We start from the raw sequence: 27,589 nt of genomic DNA, 5'->3' as shown, positions 1-27,589 counted from the left end.
CAACATAACTCAAGTAGGCCTTTATTCCAAGATTCCAAAAACATCAAAATTACAAGAAAATGGATCAAATTGACTTACCAATCAAGTTTAAAATCTTAAAACCCTAATTTTCCCTTTTCTTTTTCTTTCTTTTTTTCCCTGCTCATTCGTGCCTTTCTTTTTCTTTTTCTTTGTTTTTATTCCTTTTATTCATTCTTTATTAAATTAATATATTATAATTATATAATTTTATATAATTTACTTTTTATAATTATTTACTTATATAATAAGTAAATTTATATATATACATACATTTGTACCAATTAAAATATTACATATGTATTTTTACTTACCACCCACTTGTCTCTTAAGGTTTATTTGCTAACTTAGTCCCTTGGCTTTTCTTATAGTTTATAATTAAACTTTCACACTTTATTCAATCTAATCCTTTCACTAAATTGACCTTAATTAAAATATTTTTTTTTAATTAAAATCTAATTAATCTCTCACTTAACTTCATAAATATTTCTAATAAATATTTACGAATCTCATTTTTAGAATCGAATACCCGAAAATTTACTTATCCGATGACCTTAAAATTTGGGTCGTTATACTCGAAATTCTAAATTTAACAAAATTTCTCAAATACCCAAGCTAGTCGAATTCATTCCCATACTAGGAGAGTCCATATTAATTAAAATTTTACAGAACTTCCATGCCAATTTTAACATTTCATCGAATTTATACTTTAACTTAAACTATCAAAAATTAATTTATAAACTACTTCTAATCAACAACCAATAACAAAGATTCATCAATGGAAAAATCCAAAATCTTTAACAGTTTCAAAAACGAAGGTACAAGTTAGCTAGACCCAGTTGTAACGATCTCAAAAACATAAAATTTACGAGAAACGTATAGGAATTTAGCTTACATGCAAGGTTATATGCTTGGCCAAATTCCTTAAGCGAGCAATAATGGAGTTTCAGGTGGGAAAAGCCAAATGAAAACGATGGTGCTTTATTTATTTATTTTTATGTTTTTAAATTTTATTTATTTTATTTTAACTTTAATTTAATTTAATTTTCATTATAAAATTTACCAAATACCATCCACTGTCAATTTTTATGGCTTAATTGCCATATGAAACCACCCAATTAAGTCTTTGTATTCAATTAGCCCTTTTTAACTAATAGCGATTGACTTTTACACTTTTTACGATTTAGTCCTTTTTCTTTAATTAACAAATTAAACAATAAAATTTTCGAACCAAAACTTCACATATCTAAATAGTAACTCCATTAATATTCAGTAAAAATATTTACGAGCTCGATTTACAAAAATGAGGTCTCGATACCTCATTTTCTAAAACCTCTTGACTTTAGTAACACAACACTTAAACCAAATTATTCTTTCAATTAACAAAATTTATCAAACTAAAATTTCAATAATATTATACTTGACTCATAAAGATTACTAAATGATATTTTGGAACTCTCTTATTAGATTTGTGGTCCCAAAATCACTTTTTCCGACACCACTGAAAAACGGGTTGTTAAATTAGTAATCGTCCTGATGAACTCGACCTTTTCACAAGTTGGTTCGCAAAACGACCTGAAAACTTGGGCAACTCTGACCAGCAGGAAATTCACCGTGTTTTCAACCTTAATTTTCCATTAGACTAGGAGATTTCCAACCCATCTAACCAGGAGACTTCCCAATAGCAACTCGTAAGCTTATAAGAGTAACTACATATTTTAAAGGAGTAGATGTCCCGACAAAACATTAGATATGAGTAACAAAAATTTTTCCATCAGAAGCAACTTAGGCAAAATGAAGAAAGGGTATTGAAGATATAGTCAGATATTCAGGCTATCATGATAACATTATGCCCTTACAGGATGAGGGCTATGGAACGTATACAAAGCCATAGCAACATGAGGTGGATGCTTTGCTTCGGGATTTCCAAGTTTCTTTATAGTCAAATGTCCAAGATATGGATTCAATTTTTTGTTCCAACAACCCTTTGGCCCCAAAAATTGCACCTGTAAGTTTAGGCCCGAAGTTTAAGGTGCCAAAAGTAGTTTTTGAGGGAAAAAGGGATCAATGAACTCATTTAATGCAGTACAATAACTATATAAATCTCCTAGGGGATTCGGATGCCACGAAATGCAAGGCTTTTTCTATGACTTTGAGAGGAAGCGCCAAGGATTGGTATGTATCTATCTTTGCCCCGGGGATCCATTAGGAGCTTCACGCAGGTAGGTCTGATGTTTTGGGAAAGATTTTGCACTCATAGAACAATCAGGAGCACGCTAATTGGCTTAATGCCAGTCAAGTAGAGGGTAGGAAAGTATTTGTAGAAATACATAAAGTGTTTTCATACAGTAACCTTGAACACAAAAAAAAAATTGGAAGATTAGTGAGTCATTGATGTTTTCATCATGGGTGTATTAAATGAGCATGTTCAGTATTCGTTCACCAATAACAGGCCGCAGAACCTCGCTGACCACTACGAAAGGGCTTACAAATTTGTCAAAGCAGAAGAAATAAAAAAGTCAACTCACAGTTCCTTTCACCGGGAAGATAATCGTGCTAGAGGGCAGCCAAGTGCTCTTGGGTAGTCAAGATACGCCTTACAAAGTTCGCGGATACAACGTGGGAGATAGCACAAGAACTTTTCACTGGGTGATTCCTTGTGAAACAAGAACTTTTCACTGGGCGATTCCTTGTGAAACTTTTAGAAACCCCAGCATGAGCCCATAAGAAGTCAGGTTAGAAACTTGGGTATACTAGTGAACCCACCCCTATAAGGCCTAGTCAGTTGAGATCCAGTTCCAGGAATGATGCTTTCTTCAAATGAGGATCTTATTGGAATATAGAGTAACACCCAATTGCGATAGAGAGGCGTTAGAGCTCTACAGGGAGAGAATAGAGAAATGAGCAAAAAAGAGTTAGCCAAAGTGAAACCAGGTATTTCACAATATCATTTCATGATATTCAGTCTATCTTTTATTTCTTAGTTTTAGTTAGTTAAGTTTCCTGAATTCATTTCCTTTGGATACATCCTCGCACTTAATTCATTTCCTTTGGATACATTCACTCTTGGAACACTCGTCATCTACAGAAATACTATTTGAACACATTAAATTAAGTGAATGAATCAGGCTTGATTTCATCGTTTGTCATAGTTTCAAGTTAGCTGATAAGCACAAGCATCTTACGGTTCATCGATTTACAATCTCAACTTCCTACTTATGAGATTTTTAGAATCTCGCGGTTTGCTAATTTACGATCGCGACCTCCCATTTACAAGATTTTCAAAATCTTATGGTTTACCGATTTACGATGCAACCATTTACTCCAATTACAAGATTTTCAAAATCTTACGGTTCGTCAATTGAAAATCGCAACTATTTACTCCAATTACAATATTTTCAAAATCTTACGGTTCACCGATTTACGATCGTAACTATTTACTCCAGTTACAAAATTTTTAAAATCTTATAGTTTGCCGATTTACAATCATGACCTCCCATTTACAAGATTTTCAGAATCTTATGATTCATTGATTTACAATCGCAACCATTTACTTCACTTGCAAGATTTTCAAATCTTATTTACTCCATTTATAAGATTTTTGAATCTTTTACTTGTAAATTTAATATCACAATTTTCTCATACGGTTTGCCGAATTAAGATCGTAACCTAGCACTTTCAGGATTTTTAGAATCTTGTAGTTGCTGATTCAAGATCACAACTTTCTCATACGGTTTATCAAATTAATATAACAACATGCTTATGTGACTCGTCAATTTATTGTTTTCAGAAAAGCACTGTATTTTTGTCAGCATAGCTCACATAGTTTCTTGCGCAACTCGTAATTCCTGAATAGCTCGTGCATTTTTATTAAGTAGCTCACTATTTTGCATAACTTTCTATTGTATAGTTCACATAATTTTTTGCTGCACAACTAGCATAATATATGTTGTATAGTTCACATAATTTTATGTGGCACAACTAGCATAATTTTCTACTGCACAGCTAGCATAATTTTTGGCTGCCCAGCTAGCATAATTTTTATTGCTGCACAGCTAACAAAATTTTCTGTTGCACAGTTCACATAATTTTCTGCTGCACAACTAGCATAATTTTTCGCTGCACAGCTAGCATAATTTTTCGTTCATCGCTCCCATAATTTTCTACTGTAGAGCTCGCATAATTTTTTGTTGCATAACTAGCGTAATTTTTGCTGCATAGCTCGAGCATTTGCTTTTATGTAGCTTACTATATTTGTATGCTTTTGCAATATAGACAGTCGTTTGTTCATAATACAACTCACGTATTTTTGCTCTACAACTCGTATTTTTGCAATACAGTTCGTCAAACTCATCCATTATACTCAATGTTATGAGTTAAATTGAAAAATTGGATTTGTAGCGGTATTTTGTTAGCTTACATATTTCAATACTTCACCATTTACACTACCAAATTGGCAGTTAAAATTTAACACAATTAAATAATATAATATTTTTTTCCAAACAACAACTTGATAGTAAAAATAAAAAAAAAGCACGCTACAATTCATCTAAAATTAGAAATACATAAAACCAAAACAAATAAAAAATAGATTAGTATGTATAAGCCAGCTAGTCGTGTAACACCCCTAACGTGTATCCGTCGCCAGAATAGGGTTATAGAGTATTACCGGGGTTTACGGATCAATTAGACAAAAATTTCAAACATTTCATTGCGTAACAATATTCATAATAAAAACAATCAAAATCATATATATTGTCCCTTAAACGAGCCCTCAAGGCCTGAAATACATATTAGAATCAATTCGGGACTAAATCAGAAACTTAGAGAATTTTTTAGAAATATTTAAAATTTTCAACACTGCAGGGATCATACGGTCGTGTGGCTAGGTCGTGTGAGTCACACGGTTAAGAGACACGCCCGTGTCTTAGGCTGTGTGGGCATTCGAAATAAGGACAGACGACCATGTCTCAGCCCATGTCCGTGCTCGTGTGAGTATACTGACTTGGGTCACACGGCCAAGTCACACGCCCGTGTGCTAGGCCGTGTAAGCATATTGACTTGCATTCTTAAGAAGATACAGGGGACACACAACCGTGTCACTTGGCCGTGCGTCACACACGGCTAAGACATACGCCCATGTCTCTACCCATGTGGACGAAAATAGGTCATTTTCTAGGCCATATTTCTCACCCAAATTGAAATCAACTTAGCCTCAACAAAATGCACATCAACCATATAAGGCAAATATGTACAACCCAAAATATGCCAAACACAAGCCAAATAAGTGGTTAATCTAAACAAAATACATATAGGCCAACATTAAGCAGAATACCTATACATGCTATTATAATCAAAATCAAAACATCCAAAAGTACCAATAGCACCGATGGATAGTGTGGTATAACTCCGACAGGTTTTCAACCCGATCGAGCTTCTGATAATTTGTGAAGTAAGGAATAAACAACTACATAAGTAATGAATGCTTAGTAAGTTCATACAAACTTTAAACTTAATATTCCAATTCAATAATAGACTTTATATGTCAATTATGAAGCTATACCAATACCTCAAGATTTATCAACTACATAACCACCAACTCATAAATGAGTAAGTCTATCAACATTATATATATATTCATTTCTAATTTAATAGGATTTTATAAACATTATACACCATCATTAATATTTTCATAGAAATGTGATTTACTTCCTTTACTTACTTTCCATTCCATTTAGTAAGCATAAACTTAAATAACAACATCAACTTACTGATTTGTATATTTATACACATCATAAATAAGTTCATCCATAACATACCTAAATTTTCATATATAAGTACATCATTCAATTCACCAATCCCTTTTTCGACATATCACATTTCAATAATGAACTTACTGTTCACTTCCTTTTTTTACCCGTTTCATTTGTATAATACCAAACATAAGCATAAACATCAATCATGATATCAAGTTTGACATAAGCCTAATCACCATCATCAATACACAAGTTAGTGCATTTTAGTATAGAACTCATTTGGAGTCTGTCACATGATAAAACCATTTTATAAAAAAATTTACCTTTTGAATCATACCAGCTTTTCCATTCAAAGAACGACTTACGAATAAGAGTACATCGTTAACAGAAGCTCGAGAGAGCTGAACAGAAGCTCGAAAGAGCTAAACAGAAAGTAAAACACGAGAGTTCACAACAAATGCTAAACCCCGATTTACTTGGGTAATTTTTTGATATCTTCCTCCAATACCGTCATACGCCAAATCACGAATGTACTCAAATCTCTTGTTCAATTCAGACCGAATATCCAATTCAATATTATAATTCGAGCAATAAATTATTTCCAATAGTAAAATATATGCTTAATACCAATCATCAATTTATACAAATATTAAAATTTAACCGTACAAACTTACCTGACTAAATTCCAGAAATGTCAAAGTACAGGGGATTTTGGTAATTTTATTCTCCTCGATTCTCCACTCGATTTTGATCTAAATTAATCATTTCATTCAATATATTAACTTAGAAAATAAAACAATTCATTTCATGTAGTTTGGTCATTTTTGATATTTTTACAAAATTGCCCCTAAAGTTTTAATTTTATTCAATTTAGTCCCTCGGCCTAAAACATGCAAATCAACAATTTTTAATGCAAACCCAAGCTAACCAAATGTTCATGACATTCAAAAAATCTCATTTATGCAACAATTTCACATTAAATCCTTGTACTTTTATTAATTTAAGAAATTAATCCCTAATTGAAAAATTCATCAAAATCACTTAACAAAATGCTTTTAAATAACAACTAATATCTCAAATTCATCATTTAGCATAAAAAAATCAAATATATTCATCAAGGGCAACATCCAAAATCTTTAACAATTTCAAAATCGAAGGTATGGATTAGCTGGACCTAGTTGCAACGATCTCAAAAACATAAAAATTAAAAGAAACCGGTGAAAGATGGCTTACTATGCATGAATTGAAGCATGGCTAAACCTTATTTCTACTTTCCATGGTGTTTCGGTGGTTTGGAGAAGATGATAAGTACCAAAATATCTTTCTTTCTTTTGATTTTACTTATTTTAATTTAATTCATCAAATTATCATATTACCCTTGGTTAATAATTAATTTAAAACACCAAATCTATGCCAATATTTGTCCATTACATAAATATATGACACAATTACCATCAAAGGAAGGTTTAATTTCACAATTGGTCCATCAATTTAATTAAATTCTAACTAAATAAATTTATTTTACAATTTAATCTCAAACTTACTAGGACTAAAAGAACAATTAATCCAAAAGCTAGTGGAATCAATCATAACACCACCACTTGGAAACTTTGACCATGGTTCAATTACCATTTAAGTCCATTTTCCTTTATTCAATTATCCATTTAATCAAATAATGATTAAATTTTACATCTTTTACAATTTAGTCCTTTTTTAATTCATTAACTATCGAAACGTTAAAATTTTTCAATGAAAATTTACTACTACCTTAATGACACTCTATAAATAGAAACGAGGTCTTGATACCTCATTTTCTAAAACCACTTGACCTTAGGGTCATACCCCTTGAACTTAATAAATCGTTTATATAACATATATTATCATATCAAAAGCTTTTTAAAAACCATATTTTACTCATAAATATTAAATATAATATTTACAAACTTACTTGTTGGGTTTGGTGGCCCCGAAACCACTATTTTTGACACCATTAAAAAACGGGCTATTACAAGTCGTTTCAGTGTGCAGTCTCCAGGATAGTTTCCTTAAAATAGATTCCCCAATAGTCTTTTAACTCTTGTACCATATTTTCAGATAAAAAAACTTTCACAGTAAATTTTAAGTTAAAAATTATGATGTAAGCTTCCAGTTACGCACTTGACGTGCCTGTCTCATAAGTCACTTTATAACTCTTCTTCAACAAGGTGAGGGACAAATTGTTATAGAATATATCACAACCTGGCCCAAGATATGATCTGCCTTGGTGACCTAGAGTTGACCCGATCAAGGAAAGATAACATCGCCACCTTCCAGCTCACCAGCCACTCTGTAGCTCGCTGTCTTTTAGCTCCTAGCTTGCCACCTCACAGCAGGGATATCTATAAGGATATGTGTCGAGCCTAAGGGGGTAAAGTGTTATTATGCATGTCGTCTAGTTACCCGTAGCATGTCATATCAAGAAATCGTACTTTATAAAAATGAATAATAGCCTTCGTGAGAAGGGGACCGAGAAAAAAGCCATCAACAGTCCTCAACTTTTAGATTCAATTAAATTATTTGTCGTTGGATAAAAAAGTTACTAAATTGTTAAAATTACTTTTTATTTTAACCAAATTTTAAAGATTGAAAAGTAAAATGATCCAGAAAATAGAATTAATATCAAAAGTAATAAATTGAATAAATATTAGGGACTAAATTATCGTTATAATTTTATTTTATATATTCATGGGCTACTAGGCCATTAAGACCCAAGTTACGATCCATAACATAAATTTACAATTATTATGTATTTGTTTTCATTTTGTAATCAATTTTTAATTACTTTGATTTTATTTTTTTTCAAATTTAGTAAAATCATTTTATATATAATAAATTTTTCCTAATATTTACCCTTTTTGTTTGCCCTAATTATTTGTTTATCACTTGGGTCTTTTAACTTTTAAATTTTTATTAAATTATTTTTTGAGGTGAAAATAATTGATTGTTTTGTTAAAATTTTAAGGTAAACTACATCCAAGGTCATTAAACCATTAGCAACTTTATGTTTTGGTCACTTAACTTTAAAAAGTTACAAAATAGTCACTAAATTATTTGAATTTTTTTTATTTAAATCACTAGGCTATTAAAATCGTTGTCGTATGACATTTGTTATCACCTCTGGCACCAATAGAAAGGACAAACTTCCCCTTCTCTTCTATAGTTTATTTTTTTTTCATGGAACAGTTTTGAATGTCACGAATCTGCATACCGAAATCCAAACAATTTTCTTCTCTAATCTTTGACATCGGCCTTTAGAACAACTTGGATCTGACATATGTTCTTCTACTCATCGATGGGTATTGTTCCACCATACCGATCGCTAAATCATTGCTCGAAGGTTGCTAGCTAGACTTTAGGAAAAAAAATTAATAGTTCAGTGACTTGAATGAAAATATTTGAATAGTTCAATATCAGGGGCGAAGCCAGGAAATTTCAAGTGGGGAGGGGCCGAGATAATGAAAAATAATTAATTTAAAAATAAAAATTAATTAAAGAAAAATAATTTAATAAGTAAAAATAAACTAGAAAGAAATCTTAAAATTTATTTGAATTGCACTCTTCGATCCTTGACCTTACTAAAATCATCAATTATTTCGCTCATATCAAACTTTTCTGCAATTTCTTTCTCAATGTACATAACCAAAGAACTTCTTAAAAAATCATCTTCTATCTTGCTACGAAGTCGAGTCTTCACAATCTTCATAGCAGAAAAAGCACGTTCTGAGGATGCTGCTGAAACTGGAAGAGTCAATATAAGGCGAATCAATTTGTCAACGAGTGGGTACATGACTGACTTTCCACTTTCAACTAAGCTTCTGCAAAGTTCAGAAAGTGTTGATATATTTCTCAAATCAGGATGCTTACATACATCAAGTTCATAATGCTTCAACTCATATGGGAGACGTTCTTTCTCTTGTTGAGAAAAATCTTTTGGATATAACTTGTTCACAAGAATGCAAATTTTATCAATATCAAATAACTTAAAAAACTCCTTGAGATCTAAAGCTGTAGTAAGAGAAAAACTCCTTGAGATCTAAAGCTGTAGTAAGAGTGAGAAGCTCGACAACATTTTTGTTAAACCTGCTCTTCAATTCTTGCAACTGAGTATCTATTGTAGCAAAAAAATATATCCACTCGATAATGATGCTCCACTGTAACATCTTCCTTCTTGTTGCGACTACGACCCACAATGTATTGAGCATTCATATTTGGAAAATCCAACTCCGAAGTTTCACAAAAAGATATCACATTTTTCAACAATTCATTCCATCCATCATCTCTCAACTTTTGAATTAAATCTTTCGTTGTCAAAACTAAACTTATGGTATTTAATATATCTTGAGAACGACGTTGCAAAGCTTGACAAAGGTTATCAGTAATCCCTAAAACTTCCTTCATCACATGCAAAATAAAAATAAACTCAAAAGATCTCAATCTATTATATGCATTATGAGCATCTCCTCGTTGAGAATAGTTAGAAGCGGTATTTCTTAGATTTTCAAGAATTATGCTAGTAGCATTGTACATCTTCAGTAAACTAGTAACTGAATTTAAATGGGAACTCCATCGAGTCTCACCGGGACGTTGTAAAGTGCCAATCTGATTCATTCCTGTTCCAGTTGCTAACTCATTGATGGATACCAAACGAGATATTTCAGCTGCTTGGGCTTTTTGTAATTCATCGTGTCGTTTGGAAGAAGCCGAAGCAATATTAACAATATCAGACAAGTCTTTAAAAAATTGATGCACTTCAACCACTTCTCTAGCTGCTACAACCAAAGCTAACTAAAGACGATGAGCAAAACAGTGAACATAATAAGCATATCGACAATCATTCAAAATCAAAGCTTGCAAGCCGTTAAATTCCCCACGCATATTACTTGCTCCATCATAGGCTTGACCTCGGATATTTTGTATGTCAAAACTATGTTGCAAGAGAACATTAAAAATTACATTCTTCAAAGTCAATGATGCAGTATCTTTAACATGGACTATATCAAAAAATCGTTATTTTACCTGTCCTTGTTTATCAACAAATCTCAAAATAATTGCCATTTGCTCTTTTTTCGACTCGTCTGTCACTTCATCCACAATAATCCTGAACTTTCTGTCACCAATTTCTTCACGAATTACATTACGAACTCTATTGGCATAAATTTGCAATATCTTTTTTTGTATTGTTGAAGAAGTATAACTAGCATTTTGTGGAGCACTTTTCAAAACATCTTCAACTTTCTCATCATACGATGCTAATAGTGATAACAGTTCAAGAAAGTTCCCACGATTTTTTGATCCCGAGCTTTCATCATGACCTCTAAAAGCACACCCTTGAAATGAAAACCATCGAACAACATCTATACTAGTTTTCAGACGTAGACGATTAGCTGAAATTTTTTGTGTAGTTTGTCTATCAAGTGATACATCAATATGTTGAGCTTGATTCATTAAATCTACATAAGCTCGTTGTGCATTGTTATGCAGTAAATTCGGATCTTTTCCCATATGTGTCAAAAAAGCACAATTGCATCCATCGTGTACCTTTTTCCAATTACTAAAGCCATTATGAGTAAATGCAGTTGATCCAAAACGACTAGTTGGATTGCTATTAAAAAGAAAACAAGGCAAACAAAATATTGCATCTTTAGAAGGTGAATATTCTAACTAGGAAAATTGTTTAAACCATGATGGTTGAAAATAACGAGGATGCTTTTTTGAATTGGAAGCAGGATATTCTGAAAGAATAGGTTGATAAGGTCCAGCCTTAATATAAGCTCTTCGAATTTTATCACGCATATTAACTGGATACTCATATATTTTCTTACGTAACCCGGGTTCACGTTCTAAGTTAGACAAATCAAGTGCATCATCTTCAACTCTAGGAATTTTAGAAGGACGAGTATCAAAGTTTAAAGGAACAAATGATGAATGTGGTACCTCAATTTGAAATGCTTCTGAAGGTGATTGTGTAGTCTCTGTACTTTTCTTTTTAAAAAACGAATCAATTGTTTTCGACTTTAAACTTTAAACTTTAAACTTTAAACTTTAAAACACAATAAAAACAAAATTAATAACTACAAAATAAAATTACAATCTAAACTTTAAAACACAATAAAAACAATTGTAAAATTACAAAAAGATGAAAAGAAAAACCTTAGAAGATGAACTCGAAGCCGCATTTGAAGGACAAACGTTGATGACAATAGTTGTTAATAGCAATAGGAAAAGAGACTTCTTTTTCACTAGTTAACAAATTGAATTTTAACCTAAGTTCACATTTAATATTATATTAAAAACTATCATCTAAAAAAGAAAGTTGGAAATATATCAATATTATATTTAATGTTATATTAATGTTGATTACAATAATATATTATATAAATATTTAAAGTTAAATAGTTAAAATATATTATATGGATAAAATAAAAAAAATAAAGTTTTTTTTTAATGTTCAAAGTTGGAAAGGGGGCCAAACAACAATTTAAGAGGGGGCAAAGTTTTAAAATCTAAAGGGACTAAACAATAAATATTTTTTTTATAATTTTAGGGGGGGTCGGGGCCACTGCCAGCCCCCTCTAGATTCGCCACTGTTCAATATGCTTTGTAGTACAAATAGTAATTAAATAATTGCATAATTTATATATTTTTAAAAAAAATATTTACTATAAAAAATTATCAGTACAATAAAAAAATTTGTAAACTAGTAACAAAAAATCAAATCAAGTCATCATATGAAATATATTACTCCAACAAAGTAGTTGATAATACAATTACTTATAAAAATAACAAGAAAAATAAGCATCATATGTAATTTTATCTAATTGCTCTAGCATTTTATAATTGTTAGCCTCTTTAACATTTAACATCTACTCCTTATTATCGTCTGTTGGTTCTTGATAGAGTTATTCATCATCTAAATCTGAATATGTATCATTAAAATTATGAAGATCTTCTTCCATGTGCTCTTTAAAGTATGGATTATCCCAATTCCACTTATGAATGATGTTATTAAGTATGCAACATACTAGTACGTACAATCCAACTCTTTTTTATGCTATACTGAGGTGATGTTAATATGAGAAATCTTTTTCAGAACAACAAATGTCCTATCAACTACATTTTGAAGCTTTCAATGTCTTAAATTAAAGAGTTGATGTGTAACGACCTGAAAGTCAATGGTGCCGAAAATAGTGGTTTCAGAACCCCATTTTCGATGTTTGATTTTGTAATTATTATTTAATATTTACGAGATTAGTATGAAATTTAATTAAATTTTGGTCATTTAATTTTGTTAATTGTATAGTTAATTAAGGTACAAGTATATCGACTCTAAAGTCAATGGTGTTGGAAAATGAGGTATAGAGACCTCGTTTCTGTAAACTGAGCCCAAAATTATTTTTACTAAATATTTACGGAATTACTATATAGGTTAATTGAAGTTTGGATAAGTAATTTTGCCGAATTAGTGATTAATTGTAGTAAAATGGCTAAATTATAAAATAGTAAAAATTAATTGATATAGATTTTTATTTTTTTTAAAGGCTTAAATAATAATTAAATCAATGGTTAATGTAGAAATTGAGTCATTATAGATAATTAGAAATTGAGTCATTATAGATAATAGTAGACAACTGGTGACATATTTGTGTGTAAAACCATTTAAATTGTATTATATTCAAAATTTATAATAATAATAACATATGTCATAAAATAAATTAAAAAGGAAAAAAAAGAGAAGAAAACCACTCACCTTTCATTCCCATCTTTTCTTGGCCGAACTTAGGAGGAAAAAAGAGAACTGAGCTTCAATCTTTTATCCCTTCCATGGTAAGCATTTTTAGTTCATTTTCATAAATTTTATATTTTTGAGATCGTGATAGTTCGATTTAATTAATTTGTGTGTTATTTTTCAAAATTTTTTAAGTTTCAAAATGTTCTCATTGATGAATGTTTGATGAAATTGGTATTCTTTGGTTAGATTTGATGTTAGAAATGAGAAAATGACTAATTTGTAAAGTGAAAATTATTAGTTTTGAACATTGGAACTAAAGTGTAAATATTTCAAAACTGGTATGAAATTTCTATAATTATAGATAATATAGGGATGTAGAAGGATGAAATTGAGATTTGTTTTGAAATTGAAGCTCAAATTCGAAAGTTATAGCAATTTTGGTTTTAATGACTAAATTGAATAAAATACAGAACTTTAGAAGACATCCAAAAGATGAAATTGAATTGATACATGCTTAACATAAGTTGCTATAAGGTATTTGGAATTGATTAATTAAAATGAATTATTATTTAGATCGGGAATTGAACCAATCGGAGGATAATCTCGAAAAGAGAAAAATTGCATATTAGTCATTGACATCTTACTGGTAGTTGTTTTGTCTAGTAAGTTCATATGGAACTTACTATGTAAATTTTATGATATGTTTGATTATATTTAATTTTTATTAGTTAGATTAGTTATAACTTTGATGATATTGGCTTATAAGGGACTAAATCGTAAATTATGAATTGTATGACAAGTATGAATAGGTACATGGATGTTGGCTTAAATTTATTATATGTTTAATATTAGTAGATGATATGCTAGAATTATATAAGTTTGGAATGGAAATTTGGAATAAATTATTTGTGCCTTATTGAGTTGAGTAAGTTGGAATGATTATACAAATGAGAATGTTGTAAGTCAGAAATGGTATGTATGTAGGGCTAATATATATGTTTATTTTGGGATGATAGTTTTGGTTTGAACCTTGATGAATGTTTACTTTTGAAATGGTAAAGGATATATGAAGATGTGTATGTGATGGTAGCTTGTTAAATAGCATATGTATCATTTGAATGACAAAATTTGGTAGATTTATAATAGTTTGAACTTGGTTATATGTGACATATACTTAGGAGATGTCATATTATCTTGTTATGCTTAGTTTGGTTAGGAACTTAGTTGATATTGAGCCTATAACGTAATTGACAAATGTTTAATATGCACAAGTTTATTATCATGTTCTGGTATATATATGTTGGTTTTTAAGTTACATGACTAAGCACGAATGAATTGAATAATTGGATGGTTAATTAATTAAAATGGTATGTTAAAGTTGTTGTGAATTGGTGCATTTGAGGTATATTGGTTAGTTTATTATTAGGTTATCCAAACAGGAAATTTTGTGTATGCTTTTAAGATGATTTTATATAGGTTTTAAGTGTCTAAGACACTAATTGGAAAGAGTTTGAGTTTGGGGTATGAAAAGTACTAAAAACATATGATTTTTGGCCATCTAGGAAAAGGTATTGATATCTTGGTTCGAGTTATCGATACTTTTCCAAATGAACAATGTTTTAAAAATGGCAGAATGCCAATTTGGTATTGGTACCTAGCCTTGGTATCGATACGTACACTTGAATTTTAAAAAAAAAATAGTTTGGTCCTCCTGCAAGCCCGGGATAACTCTAGAGCTCTCGTAAGATCGTTTAAGGCCCATTTTTAATTTAATATTAATTTATGCATGAATTTATACCTTGAATCAATGATGGAATAATTTTTTTTATATTTATATGTACTTTGTGGGTGTTGCACGAACTAGGTTTATATGTGAATTGAGTCAATGTGTGGACCGTGTAAATGTGTAAGTTGTGTCAAGGCACAAACTGTCACTGTAACATATGTGTGGACTGATTTTGTAAGTAGTCATGCACTAAGTGATTTTGTCATGTATATGTTACGGGGCTAGAACTTTAGTGTTACAATCTGTGTGGCCTTAGGCAATTTATTTGATTCAAACATACCTAAGTCAAAAGATGATTCAGATAGAATTCCTCCAAGGCACCAATGAAAAGCAAAGCGAAAGCAACACAAAAGTTGAAAGAAATCGAAAGATGAATAAAGTCAGAGAAAAGCAATAACACGAGAGAATGTTTGAATGAATGCTCTCAAGAATTCTATTACTCAATGAATGAATTACAATGAGGGGGCCTCTATTTATAGTTGAGCCTCCCCAAAATCAACAGTACATATTAAAGTATATTAATGATTAGGATTAAAAGTTATCTACAAATCAAACCTTTAAGATTACATATCTTCGAAGATTACGTTTTATATTTTCCATGCTTTGTAAATGGGCCTTCAATCTCTCCAAGAAATGGGCCAATCCGGTTAGGCCAAATAACCTCCTTTTGAACATGATGGATCGCACAATTATGTCATGGTTGCGGGATCTCATGCGCAACCCATGACATTCTCCCCCACCTATTCTAGTGGCGCTCTTTTCGTGTTATCCATATTGCACTGGTCTATCTTGGCTTGGAATTGCCACAAGGCCTCGATAGGTTCCCAACTTGTTTCACTGTCAGGAAGTCCCTTCTATCGAATTAAGTATTCATGCTGTGACCTATAATACTTCCTTCTGATCACATGGTCTGCCTCAATGCTTTCAACTTCACGATTGTAGGAGACCTTTACCCCTATTGGTGCTTTTTCAGACATTCCTCCATTTGGATCCTCATGATCTTCATGGAATGGCTTAACCATACTAACATGGAATACCAAATGAACCTTGAGTTTTGGTGGCAACTCAAGTTTGTAAACCACCTTGTCTACTCTCTTCGTAACTCGAAATGCGCCCCTATACCATTGCACAAGTCTTTTGTACAAGCCATTGTGGCACAAAGTCAAATGTAACTTTACAAGGATTGAATTACAAACCTAAAATTACACATCCCTACTATTTTGATCAGTCCATTTCTTATTGTGTTTACCTACCTTATGTAGACAAGCTCTAGCTAAGTCATTTTGCTCTTATCAATCCTTCACAAAATGATAAGTTACTGGATTTGGTCCTATATAATGGGCCATAAAAGCATCGGGTGTGAGTGGTTGTTACCCCATCACTATATCAAACGGACTTTGGTTCGTGGCCCCACTTCGCTGCAAGTTGTATGAAAATTGGGTCACCTCCAACAACCTTGGCCAGTCCCTCTGTGTCGCACTCACATAGTGTCAAGAATACGTCTCCAACAACGCATTCACTCTTGCAGTTTGCCATCTATTTGCGAATGCATGCTAGTGGAAAAGTTCAAGTTTGAGCCCATCAACTTGAACTACTTCGTCCAGAACTGGCTCGTAAATCACCTGTCCTGATCACTGATGATAGACTGTGGCATTTCCTAATATTTCACCACATCTCTAAGTAACAAACAAGCTGCCTCCTCAATAGGGTACTCTTTGGTTGCTGGAATGAACGTTCCATACTTGGAAAACCTGTCTATCACAACAAAAATACTCGTAAACCCATCAGACTTAGGCAAACAAAAAATACTCTCCCGTAGACGCTCCGAAATGGGCAAAGGTTGTAGCAATCTGGCTGAAGTCTTCAACTCTACCTTGTCTTGTTGGAAAACTGGGTTTGGATATGCAACAGAAAATAAATTTAGGAAAAAACTAGAGTTTTAAAATTTTCCCAAAACAAGATCTTGGTTGTGATATCTAAAGTAATAAACACTTAATCAAAATTGTATATTTTTTATTTGTCTAGGATGAACTCTTCAATTGAGTAGTCTTCTCTGCTATCCTCAAGCTCATGTCTGTCGAGTGTGGGTTCACTTTGAATTAGAAAATTTTTCGAAAATTTTTCAAAAATTTACCTGTGGGTTAATTTTGCAAGTTTTCTAAACTTTTGGGTCAAGTTGTAAATCAAAAAAGTATCACTAGAAATCTTCTGAAATAATCTCTTCAGAGAATTTTCTCTATACAACTTTCTCTTGAATTCAAGAATGTGTAAAAAATGACCCAAGGCTTTCTTTATAGAGGGAGATTTTAGAGAGTTCAACTATGATTAAACTTAATCAATTTTAATATTAAATTTAATTTAATGTTAAATCTTATTAAAATAATAGAATGTTTATCTACAAAATAAATATTAAATTAAATTTAATATTAAATCTTATTAAAATAATAGAATGTTTATCTGCAAGATAAACATTAAATTAAATTTAATATTAAGATAATAACTTTAATATTAAATTAAATTAAATACTTATCTTATAAGTATTTAATTTAACTTAATATTAAACTATTAAAATAATATTATTTTTGGAATAGTTAATCTGAAATCAAATTCTTTGGTAGAGTCCTAATAAGAGTGTAACTTTTCCATTGCTCAACCACCGATGACTAACCACCGTTTTGGCCATCGGGACGCTACCGTCGCAGCCACTGGCACTGCCATGTTCGGTATGCAGGTGCGACACCCTTACGGCACCTCAAGCCGGTTCAACTACTGTCGGTTCGATCCGAGTCAATGACGACCCAATCATACCGATCTAGTCACCAGTTGGATTGTCGGCTCGGTTTAACATACCAGGTCCAGTTTGATTAGTTTTGGGGTTTTGATCTCAATTTTGGGCTCCCAGACCCAGTTTATGATCTCGGACCCAATTTTCAAGTTCAATTACCCATTAGGCCGATTGTCTGACTCGAAAATTAACTTTTAAAAATATCATATTAATTTTAATTGATTTGATTAATTTAATTTTACTTGATCAACATTAATTTTTCTAAAAATCACTTAGATTTTCCAAATTAATTTTTTAAGAAAATTCCTTATTCAAAATCCCTAGTTGAACAATTTTTACGACTACCTAATTTAATTCCACATTAAATAAATCGACTCAATTAAATTATTCTCAAAGTTGTACAATTTTCTTCTGATTCAAATGCAGTTTGATTGAGCTTTTTTTGAGCTAGCAGAGGGACCAACCGGACATATGCAATTAGGCTCTAGTGATTGCAATTATGTCCAAAAGCATCATTTCCTTTAATTCTCAATTATTTAATCATGGAGTCAGTCCACAAGAAGTATCATGATTGCAATTTTATCTCATTGTCATCCTTGTATCTTCTGAATGATTAATATGATTACTGTCAACAAATGACAATGATAAATTGCTCGTTCGAGAATAAGCAACCCGTGGCCACTGTAACACCCTAACCCGTGTCCGTCGCCGGATTAGGATTAAGAGGTATTTCCGATCACACAGAACATTTAACTAACATTTCACAACTCAATAAACATTCATTATCAAATAACATTCATTCGCATATACAATGTCCCTTAAATAGGTGTACGAGACCTTAAACATGCTTAAAAGTGATTTGGGACTAAACCAATAACATTTACAAACTTTGAGAAACTTATAAAATTTTCAAGCATTCAAGAGCCACACCCCTGTGTGAATAGGCCGTGTGAGGCACGCTCGTGTCGCAGACAATGTGAAAACAAGGCATACATACTGACTTGCACCACACGGCCGAGGACACGCCCATGTGCCATGGCCATGGAAAAACTGGAGAGGTCACTAACTTGGGTCACACGGCCGACCACATGCCAATGTGCCATCCCGTGTGTCACACATGGCCAGAAGACACGCCCACGTGTCTAGGCCGTGCCAAACCTGTAGGGTATACTGACTTAAATTTGAAGGGCTACCCTAAGGGACACACGGCTGTGTAGCATGACCGTGTGTCGCACACGACTGAGACACACGCCCGTGTGGACAAAAATAGGCTATTTGCATAACCATTTCATCATCTCAAAATCAAGCCAATTCACAACATGCCATTTTTCAAACAATATTACACCAATTGACAATTTACTAATTGAGCAACCATATAACCATCATAACAACCATACCAAAAATGCCAAAACACAAGGCAATATATACATCACATATCACTTACCAAGTTCATACATCTAGCCAACTCAAATGGTCAAAATACACACCAACGTTTACATAAAAAACAAGCCAAATCTCATGGCTATATCATATCTCAGAACATATCATCAACTCACTAGCCTATACATGCCATATACCATATATACAAAGCTTCAAAAGTACCAATAAGATGATCGATAGTGTGATGACGTTTCCCAACAATCCCCGAGTCTGAGCTAGCTTTAATTATCTATAAAATAAGGAAAGAACACACAAAGTAAGCTTTAAAAGCTTAGTAAGCCATATACAAATAAAGTCATCACATTAATCAATATCATTTCCATCAATAAGCAACTATGAATAAACATTTATAAGACCACAAACCTTTCTCATCGTACACATATTCAATATCATAATTGAATTCATCAAATACTTCCCTTTCATTACTTGTATGAATCTCGTACATACCTGAGCCATTTACTCATTCACACATTCTTTCTTGACTTGACTTTTCCTGTTGTACCATTCGAAATCGTTAAGGATACTCAGAAATCACATAAAGCTTGTACAATGTCATATCCCAGATATGGTCTTACATATTATCACATATCGATACCACTGTCCCAGACAGGGTCTTACACCAAATCAATTAACGATGCCAATGTCCCAGACATGGTCTTACATGTAATCACATCTCGGTAACCTAATGTCATGACATTTGTATCCTATAATATTCCTAAGGTTCATACGGGACTTTCGGATATCGTAACTTCGTCGATTCTTGCTCGTATTTACTCATTCAACATTCATAGAAATTCAAAGACAATTAAACATATATAATTCAATTTAAAGACATTCATTTGCATATGAACTTACCTCGTATATACACTAAACGGATCAGATCAACTACTCGACAACTTTCAATTTCCTCCGATCTAAATCCGATTTCTTTCGTTCTTGATCTATATACTTTCAAAATTAACTCATTTATTCATTGATTTATTCAATTTAATCTACAAACACATATTTGGGAATTTTTACACTTTATCCCTTAAAGTTCCACATTTATTCAATTTAGTCCCTATTTCATAATTACAAAAAATTCACAAAATTCAATAATACTCATGCTTGACCGAATTACCCTTATGCCCTTAGTAGCCCATATCTTTCATTTATTCACACTTTTAACCCCACATTTTTATCTTTTCACAAATTAATCCCTAATTTTCTCTAAAAATCACTTAACAAAACATATTAATCTATCATTTATCTTCCATTTTTCATCATCAATCATCACAAAACACAAAGATTCAACAATGGAACTTCATAAAATCATCAAAAAGTTCAAAAATTAAGGCATGGGCTAGTTAATACTCGAAGCAACGATCTTAAAAACAAAAAAATTATCAAAAATCAAGCTAGAACTATACCTTAATTAGGCCAAATATGTGTCGAACCCTAAAGGCTCTTCCATGGTTTCTTTTTCTTCTAATTTCAGTTGAAATAAAATAAATATGAACATGTTTTCATCTTTTGTTTTATTTAATATACATTGTTTATTAAATTACTAAATTAACCTTGTTTAAATAACATTTAAAATATTAAATACATGCCCATTTATGACAAATCCCACTATCAATGGTCTAATATGAACATAAGAACCTTTCATTTAATAAGCCATACCAATTAAACACCTTTATAAAAAAGAATGAAACTTTTACATTTTATGCGATTTAGTCCTTTTCTCAAATTGAGCTATTAAATGATAAAATTAGCTCACAAAATTTTTACACATATATAATCTCATGCTTAAACACCAAAAATAATATTAAAATAATTTTTATGACCTTATATTTGTAGTTCTGAAACCACTATTTCGATTTAGCTAAAACCGGGCTGTTATAGCCACGTTCCATATTTATCAATCCACACAATGCTAATGAGAGGATATCATTGAATTTTTAATTGAGCTATGAATTTCACTGTTGCTAGTAAATCCATCTAATGCACAAGTCATGTACGCAACATACCGGTTATGGGCTCAATCATCTTTAGAGCATAAGCCTTGCTTATATCAAAGCACATGAGTTGCGTATGTATGGTCAGTGACTAACTTAGGATTTAGGTAAATCACACCATGAATGTCACAAATGAATTAATTCACAAATGGATTTAGAATTAATTCATCTTGGGTCCAGTCCAATATATCATTCTACCAATGAATACATCTATGTCTCTATTTGTAGAGTCAATTGCTCCAATAGCCAAAACTAGTCATCTCCTCAATTGAAATTTTAGACGACATAATAATCCTTCTCAGTATTTGAATCAAATGTTCACTTTGATTCTTTTATGGGATTATAGGTTCATTTAAATTATCTACTGAAGTAAGGTGCCTTTTTCACAATGTAAATGTAACACCCCTTGCCCAAGTCTGAGGCCGGGATAGGGTACGAGGCATTACTGGACTAAAACATACACATACATGTAAAACTGGGTCATAAAATTTCGTTCAAAATAAAAACATTCATTCATGTTCATAATGTCCCTTATAAGGGCTCACGAGGCCCAAAACATATATTGGGGGTGGTTCAGGACTAAATCGAGAACTTACGAACCTTTTTCAACACTTAGGAAATTTTCCATGTTTAGAGAGTCACACGTTCGTGTGGGTTAGGCCGTGTGGTCACACACGCTCGTGTCCTCAGCCCGTGTAACTCTCTTTTTATGACGTCGACAATGAAATAGGGTCACACGACCAAGTCACAAGCCCGTGTGCTAGACCATGTCCTCCACACGGATGAAACACACGACTATGTCTCTGCCCGTGTGGCCTAGAAAATGGCTCTTTACGAAGCCATTTGGCACCCTCGTTAGCACTTACTTAAACATAACTTTAATGGCACTTTTCGTGGCAATTTCATATCAATTTATTCATGCAAAAGGCACTGTACTTTACCTAGTTTAAACTTATCAACTTCATGCCATGATTATTGTTAACACATTCTTACACTTCATACTTATGCTAAGGTCTATCCATAAGCCAATTTAGTCACTTTAAAATCATCAAGTAATCTAGGGCACATTCACAATTCATCCATACTAAACACACATGACCACACCATATGAAACCTTTAGCACATACATGCATATATGAATAGGTTTACAACCCAATAACCAATATGAGCCATATCACATGGCCATATACAAAATGAATCATATTCCCATTATGAGCCAATACATTTGGCCAAATCAAATGACACATATCCAATTGACTAAGTCCTTATACATGCCATAGACTTAAAGTGCTTGAAATCATTTATACCCTTCAATAGCTGGATAGTGTGATAGAATCGCCGGCGATCTCCAACCCGAGCTAGCTTAGTGACCCTATAAAATGAGAAAAAAGGAAAGGGTAAGCTATATAACTTAGTAAGTCCATACGAAAATAATAAGAGATTTATTAACATGTTTTTTGCCATATTCTCACAACATGTTCTCAAGGTAACACAATCATAATTGCACATGATTCCACTATTTATTCATATTCCAGCCAAGCTGTCACGCGAGTCATAGTCACTAAATTATTGATAACTTGAGCTACAGAATTCTAAATTAAGATTTGTTAAAGGAATTTGAAACTAGACTCATATACCAATAAGTATAGTTTATTCTTCAAAGTTATCCCTATCCTGCTGTTTGACAGCTTCGACCTTTCTTTACTAAAAATTAATTATCTCACAGTACAGGACTTGGATAATGTTCCTGTCTATTTCTCTTAAAAATAGACTCATTAAGGATTTTTTTTCATATGAATTCTACCCGATAATTATTTTCATACAATTTTTAATGATTTTCCAAAGTTAAGAAAAGGGGACCCGAAATCACTCTAACCCTGTCTCACAGAAATCCAAATGTCTCATAACATGAAATTCTTTTGCTTACACCGTTTCTTCTATGTGAAACTAGACTCGATAGCTTTAATTTCATATTTTATTTAACCTCTAACTCAATTTCCAAAATTTTGGGTGGATTTTCAAAGTCAGGCTACTGTTGTCCAAAACTGTTTTAGTGTAAAATAATGATAACTAAGTTTATAACACCTTTACAAATCATTTCAACCATCATGGTAAAAATACATATTTGTACATCATAAGCATAGACTCATAATCACACGGTCATCACAAAATCATTCTCATGGGCATGACTTACTTATTTGCATCCTTACCAAAGGTGCATCATAAACCGAAATAATTTCTCATGAGTTTTGCACACATACCTGTACCACTTGCAACATAATCATAACTTTTCTCAATTATGACACAATCTTTTAATCATCCATTGAACCAGTTAGAATACTAAAGGATACTCGATAAGCTTCATACAAAATGGTAAAATGCCGATGCCATGTCCCAGACATGGTCTTACAGTGGCTCTCATACATCGGTGCCTATGCCATGCCCCAGACATGGTCTTAGACTGACACATATAACAATGTTGATGTCATGTTTCAAACATGGCCTTACACTGGCTCGCATATTGAGGCTGATGTCATGACCTAGATATGGTTTTACACTGGCTCACATAACAATGCTGATGCCATGATCCAAATATGGTCTTACACTGGCTCGCATATTGAGGCCGATGCCATGTCCCAGACATGGTATTACACTGGCTCACATAAAAATGCCGATTCCATGTTCCAAACATAGCCTTACAGTGGCTCGCATATACCGGTGTCGATGCCATGTCCCAGACATGGTCTTACACTGACACGTATCGAGGCTGATGCCATGTCCCAGGCATGGTCTTACACTGGCTTTCATATCGCCATAGTCCAACCATGGTCTTTTTCTTCAATTCATCACGAATCTTAGTCCGATTGTACTCGACCCTGCATTTTTCTTAGATTGATCTTTCAATTCAATCTCATATTATCATGATTCGATAACAATTGTACGTAATAATAATACATTATATCATTTCTAATTTAATAGTTGATCACTGTCAACTAACCATATGAACTTACCTCGTTCGCTGAAACAACAAATTAAGTCGACTAACCCAATACTTTGTTTTCCCTAGTTCTCTGTCCAGATCTCATCTCCCCCAATCTATATAATAACAACTTTTACTTATTTAGTCATCAATTTATACAATTTAGTCCAAAAATTCACATTAGGACAACTTTACACTTTTGCCCCTAATGTTTTACATTCTTGCAATTTAGTCTCTACCACATAAAAAATGCAAATTCATGAAATTAAACACAACCCAAGCTTAGCCGAATTTTTATAATTATTACTAGCTACCCATAAAACATACTTTGGTAAATTTATAGTTTTACCCCTAAGCTTTCACAAAATTATGATTTTGCCCCTAAGCCCGTAAAATGATTTTCATCGAATTTCCTCATTAGCCAAGCCTAGCCGAAACTAATTTAAGCTTATAGAAACTCTCAATTTCAATTATTCCATACATTTATCACCTATTTTATAACCTTTACAAAAAGGTCCATTTTAGGTGATTACATGAAAAATCCTTTCACAAAAGTTGTTAATTAAACAATCAAGATTCATTTTATTTCATAAAAATTTAGCAAACAACATGAGTATTCACATGAAAAACCCTAGACTCTCAACCATTTTGTAAACTAGTTCCTGCATTAGTTAGCTTAAGCTATAAGGGCCACAAAGATACAAAAATTATCAAGAAAGACCTTCAAAAACACTTACTTGCAAGAGAACTAAGTGGTTGAAAGTTTGGGCTCTCAAAACCCCCATGTTTGCTGCCATTTTCAGTGGATGAAGAAGAAAGATGAAAAGATGACAACCTTTTTCCTTTTTGTTTTATTTTATTACTAAATAATTCACCTAATGCCCACCAAACTTTAACTTTTCAATTTCTTTGTCTCCATGTTCAACCACTAATTTTTATTGGTCTATTTGTTCACTAAGGACCTCTAATTTAGTGTTCCATAGCTATTTAACAACATTATCTTGTAGAACAAGTCTTTCGCACTTTATGCGATTTAGTCCTTTTTCACAATTAAGCACGAAATCGCTAAAATTAATTCACCAAATTTTTCATACACTCATATAATCATGCTATAACACATAAAATAATAAAAAAATTTCTCCGACCTTGGATTAATAGTTCCGACTAGGCCCAAAATCAGGGTGTTACAGTAAACGCTCTTACAATGCCACTTATTTTCAGTTTGAAGTTTAGACAATCAACGAGCTGATATTTGCTTGTCACAATTTCGCTATGCATGCAAAATATAAATGATAGAAAATACATAAGACATAATAGTGAAATGTGACATTAACTTTATTTATTTATTCATCGTTTAAATAAATAAATAAAAATTATGTGTTTACTACAATATTGACACATTTCCTAACACCATGGACACTCCGAAATGGGCAAAGGTTGTAGCGGTCCTCCAAAAGAGTAAACACATAAGTCTTAACATCATTACTCATGTGAGGCCAATTGTAGCGGTCCTCCAAAAGAGTCATAGTGCGGTGCATACCTAGATGACCCGTCCATCTCGACTCATGATATTCATTCATGACTTCCTTGAGCAAACTCTCATATTGAGGCACATAAAGATGATGCCCCAAGTGAATAACAATTCTCTCTCAAGTCAAAATCACCTTGTTTTTCCATCATTGGCAAGCTCTGTCAAATTTTTAGTTGTGGGATCATAGAACAATCCCCCTCGAATGTGCTCCAATAGAAAGCTATCGGGCTGAATAATTTCCGCAAACTCCATCGTTCGACTAAGCGCATTAGCCACAGTGTTGGCACTCCCCGACTTGTATTTTATGCTAAAATAAAGCTCTACTAGGAAAATCTGCCAATGAGCCTGCTTGAGAGACAACTTTTTCTGAGTTAAAAAATAACTATTTGCAACATAATTTGTGAATATCACAAACCTAGAACCCAGCAAATAGTGCCTCCAAGTGCACAAACAGTGCACCATAACAGTCATCTTTTTTTCTTGGATTGTATATCTTCGCTTCATCTCAATAAGCTTTCGACTTTCGAAAGCAATTGGATGCTCATCTTGCATCTATACTCTCCCAATCACATTGTTTGATGCATCTATGCATACCTTGTACAGCTTCAAATAATCCAGCAAAGCAAGTACGGGCTCTCTAGTCATCACTTGCTTTACTTGGTTAAAGGAATTCTCACATTAAAGATTTCAATCTCACACCTTACCCTTTTTCAACAAGTTCGTCAAGGGTGTGGTGATTTTAGAGTAGCCTTCAATGAAGCATCGATAGTAGTTTGCCAACCCAAGAAAAGATCTTATTTTTGTCATCTTGGTTGGTGGTTCCCACCAAAAATGGCCCAAATTTTGCTTTCATCTATCCGGATCTTGCCACCTCCTACAACCTAACCTAAAAATGGCACCTCGCATTGGGCAAATGAGAAATTTTCCTCTTTGAAATATATCCCATTTCCTGCAAGATTTGGAACACATTTCTCGAATGTTCCACATGCTCTTCAAATGACTTACTGTACACCACAATTTCGTCAAGATAAACAAGCACAAAATAATCTAGGAATGGTTGAAGTATCTTATTCATATGGATGCAAAATGTGGTTGAAGCATTTGTTAACCTGAAGGGCATCATAAGGAACTCATACGAATTATAGCATGTCACACAAGCTATCTTTGGCCTATCCCCCTCGACTATTCAAACTTGATGGTACCCCGATCTCAAATCTAACTTGGTAAACTATTTCGCACTACCAAGTTGATCAAACAAATCTACAATAAGAGGAACTGGGTACTTGTTCTTCACAAGGAACTGGCTCGATAATCGATGTAGCTTATCAACTATCAATCGTGCTTCTTTTGAAACAACACTAGCGCACCGAATAAAGATTTAGATGGTCTAATAAACCCTGTATCTAAAATATCCTTCAATTATTTCCATAACTTTTCTAATTTTGGTGGAGACATACGATATGGGGTCATAGTTGGCGACTCTATGTTGGGAACTAACTCAATCATGTTATCTACTTCCCTCTTTGAT

The 27,589-nt window shown here is 32.7% G+C and overlaps 1 protein-coding gene across 1 annotated transcript; it reads right to left on the bottom strand.

Moving 5' to 3' along the window:
• Nucleotides 1-9,354: 9,354 nt before the first annotated feature.
• LOC107948449 (uncharacterized) lies at nucleotides 9,355-11,315 on the bottom strand. The gene is made up of 3 exons (XM_041075928.1): nucleotides 10,830-11,315; nucleotides 9,894-10,598; nucleotides 9,355-9,753 (listed from the first exon to the last, which is right to left on the bottom strand). The coding sequence occupies exons 1-3, from the start codon at nucleotides 11,313-11,315 to the stop codon at nucleotides 9,355-9,357; spliced, it is 1,590 nt and encodes a 529-aa protein (XP_040931862.1).
• Between the last annotated feature and the right edge of the window lie 16,274 nt (nucleotides 11,316-27,589).

This window comes from Gossypium hirsutum, chromosome A08 (genome assembly GCF_007990345.1).
Source record: "Gossypium hirsutum isolate 1008001.06 chromosome A08, Gossypium_hirsutum_v2.1, whole genome shotgun sequence".
Taxonomy (NCBI): domain Eukaryota; kingdom Viridiplantae; phylum Streptophyta; class Magnoliopsida; order Malvales; family Malvaceae; genus Gossypium; species Gossypium hirsutum.
The sequence above is the reverse complement of the archived record's forward strand: the minus strand, read 5'-3'. Positions and strand labels throughout refer to the sequence as shown.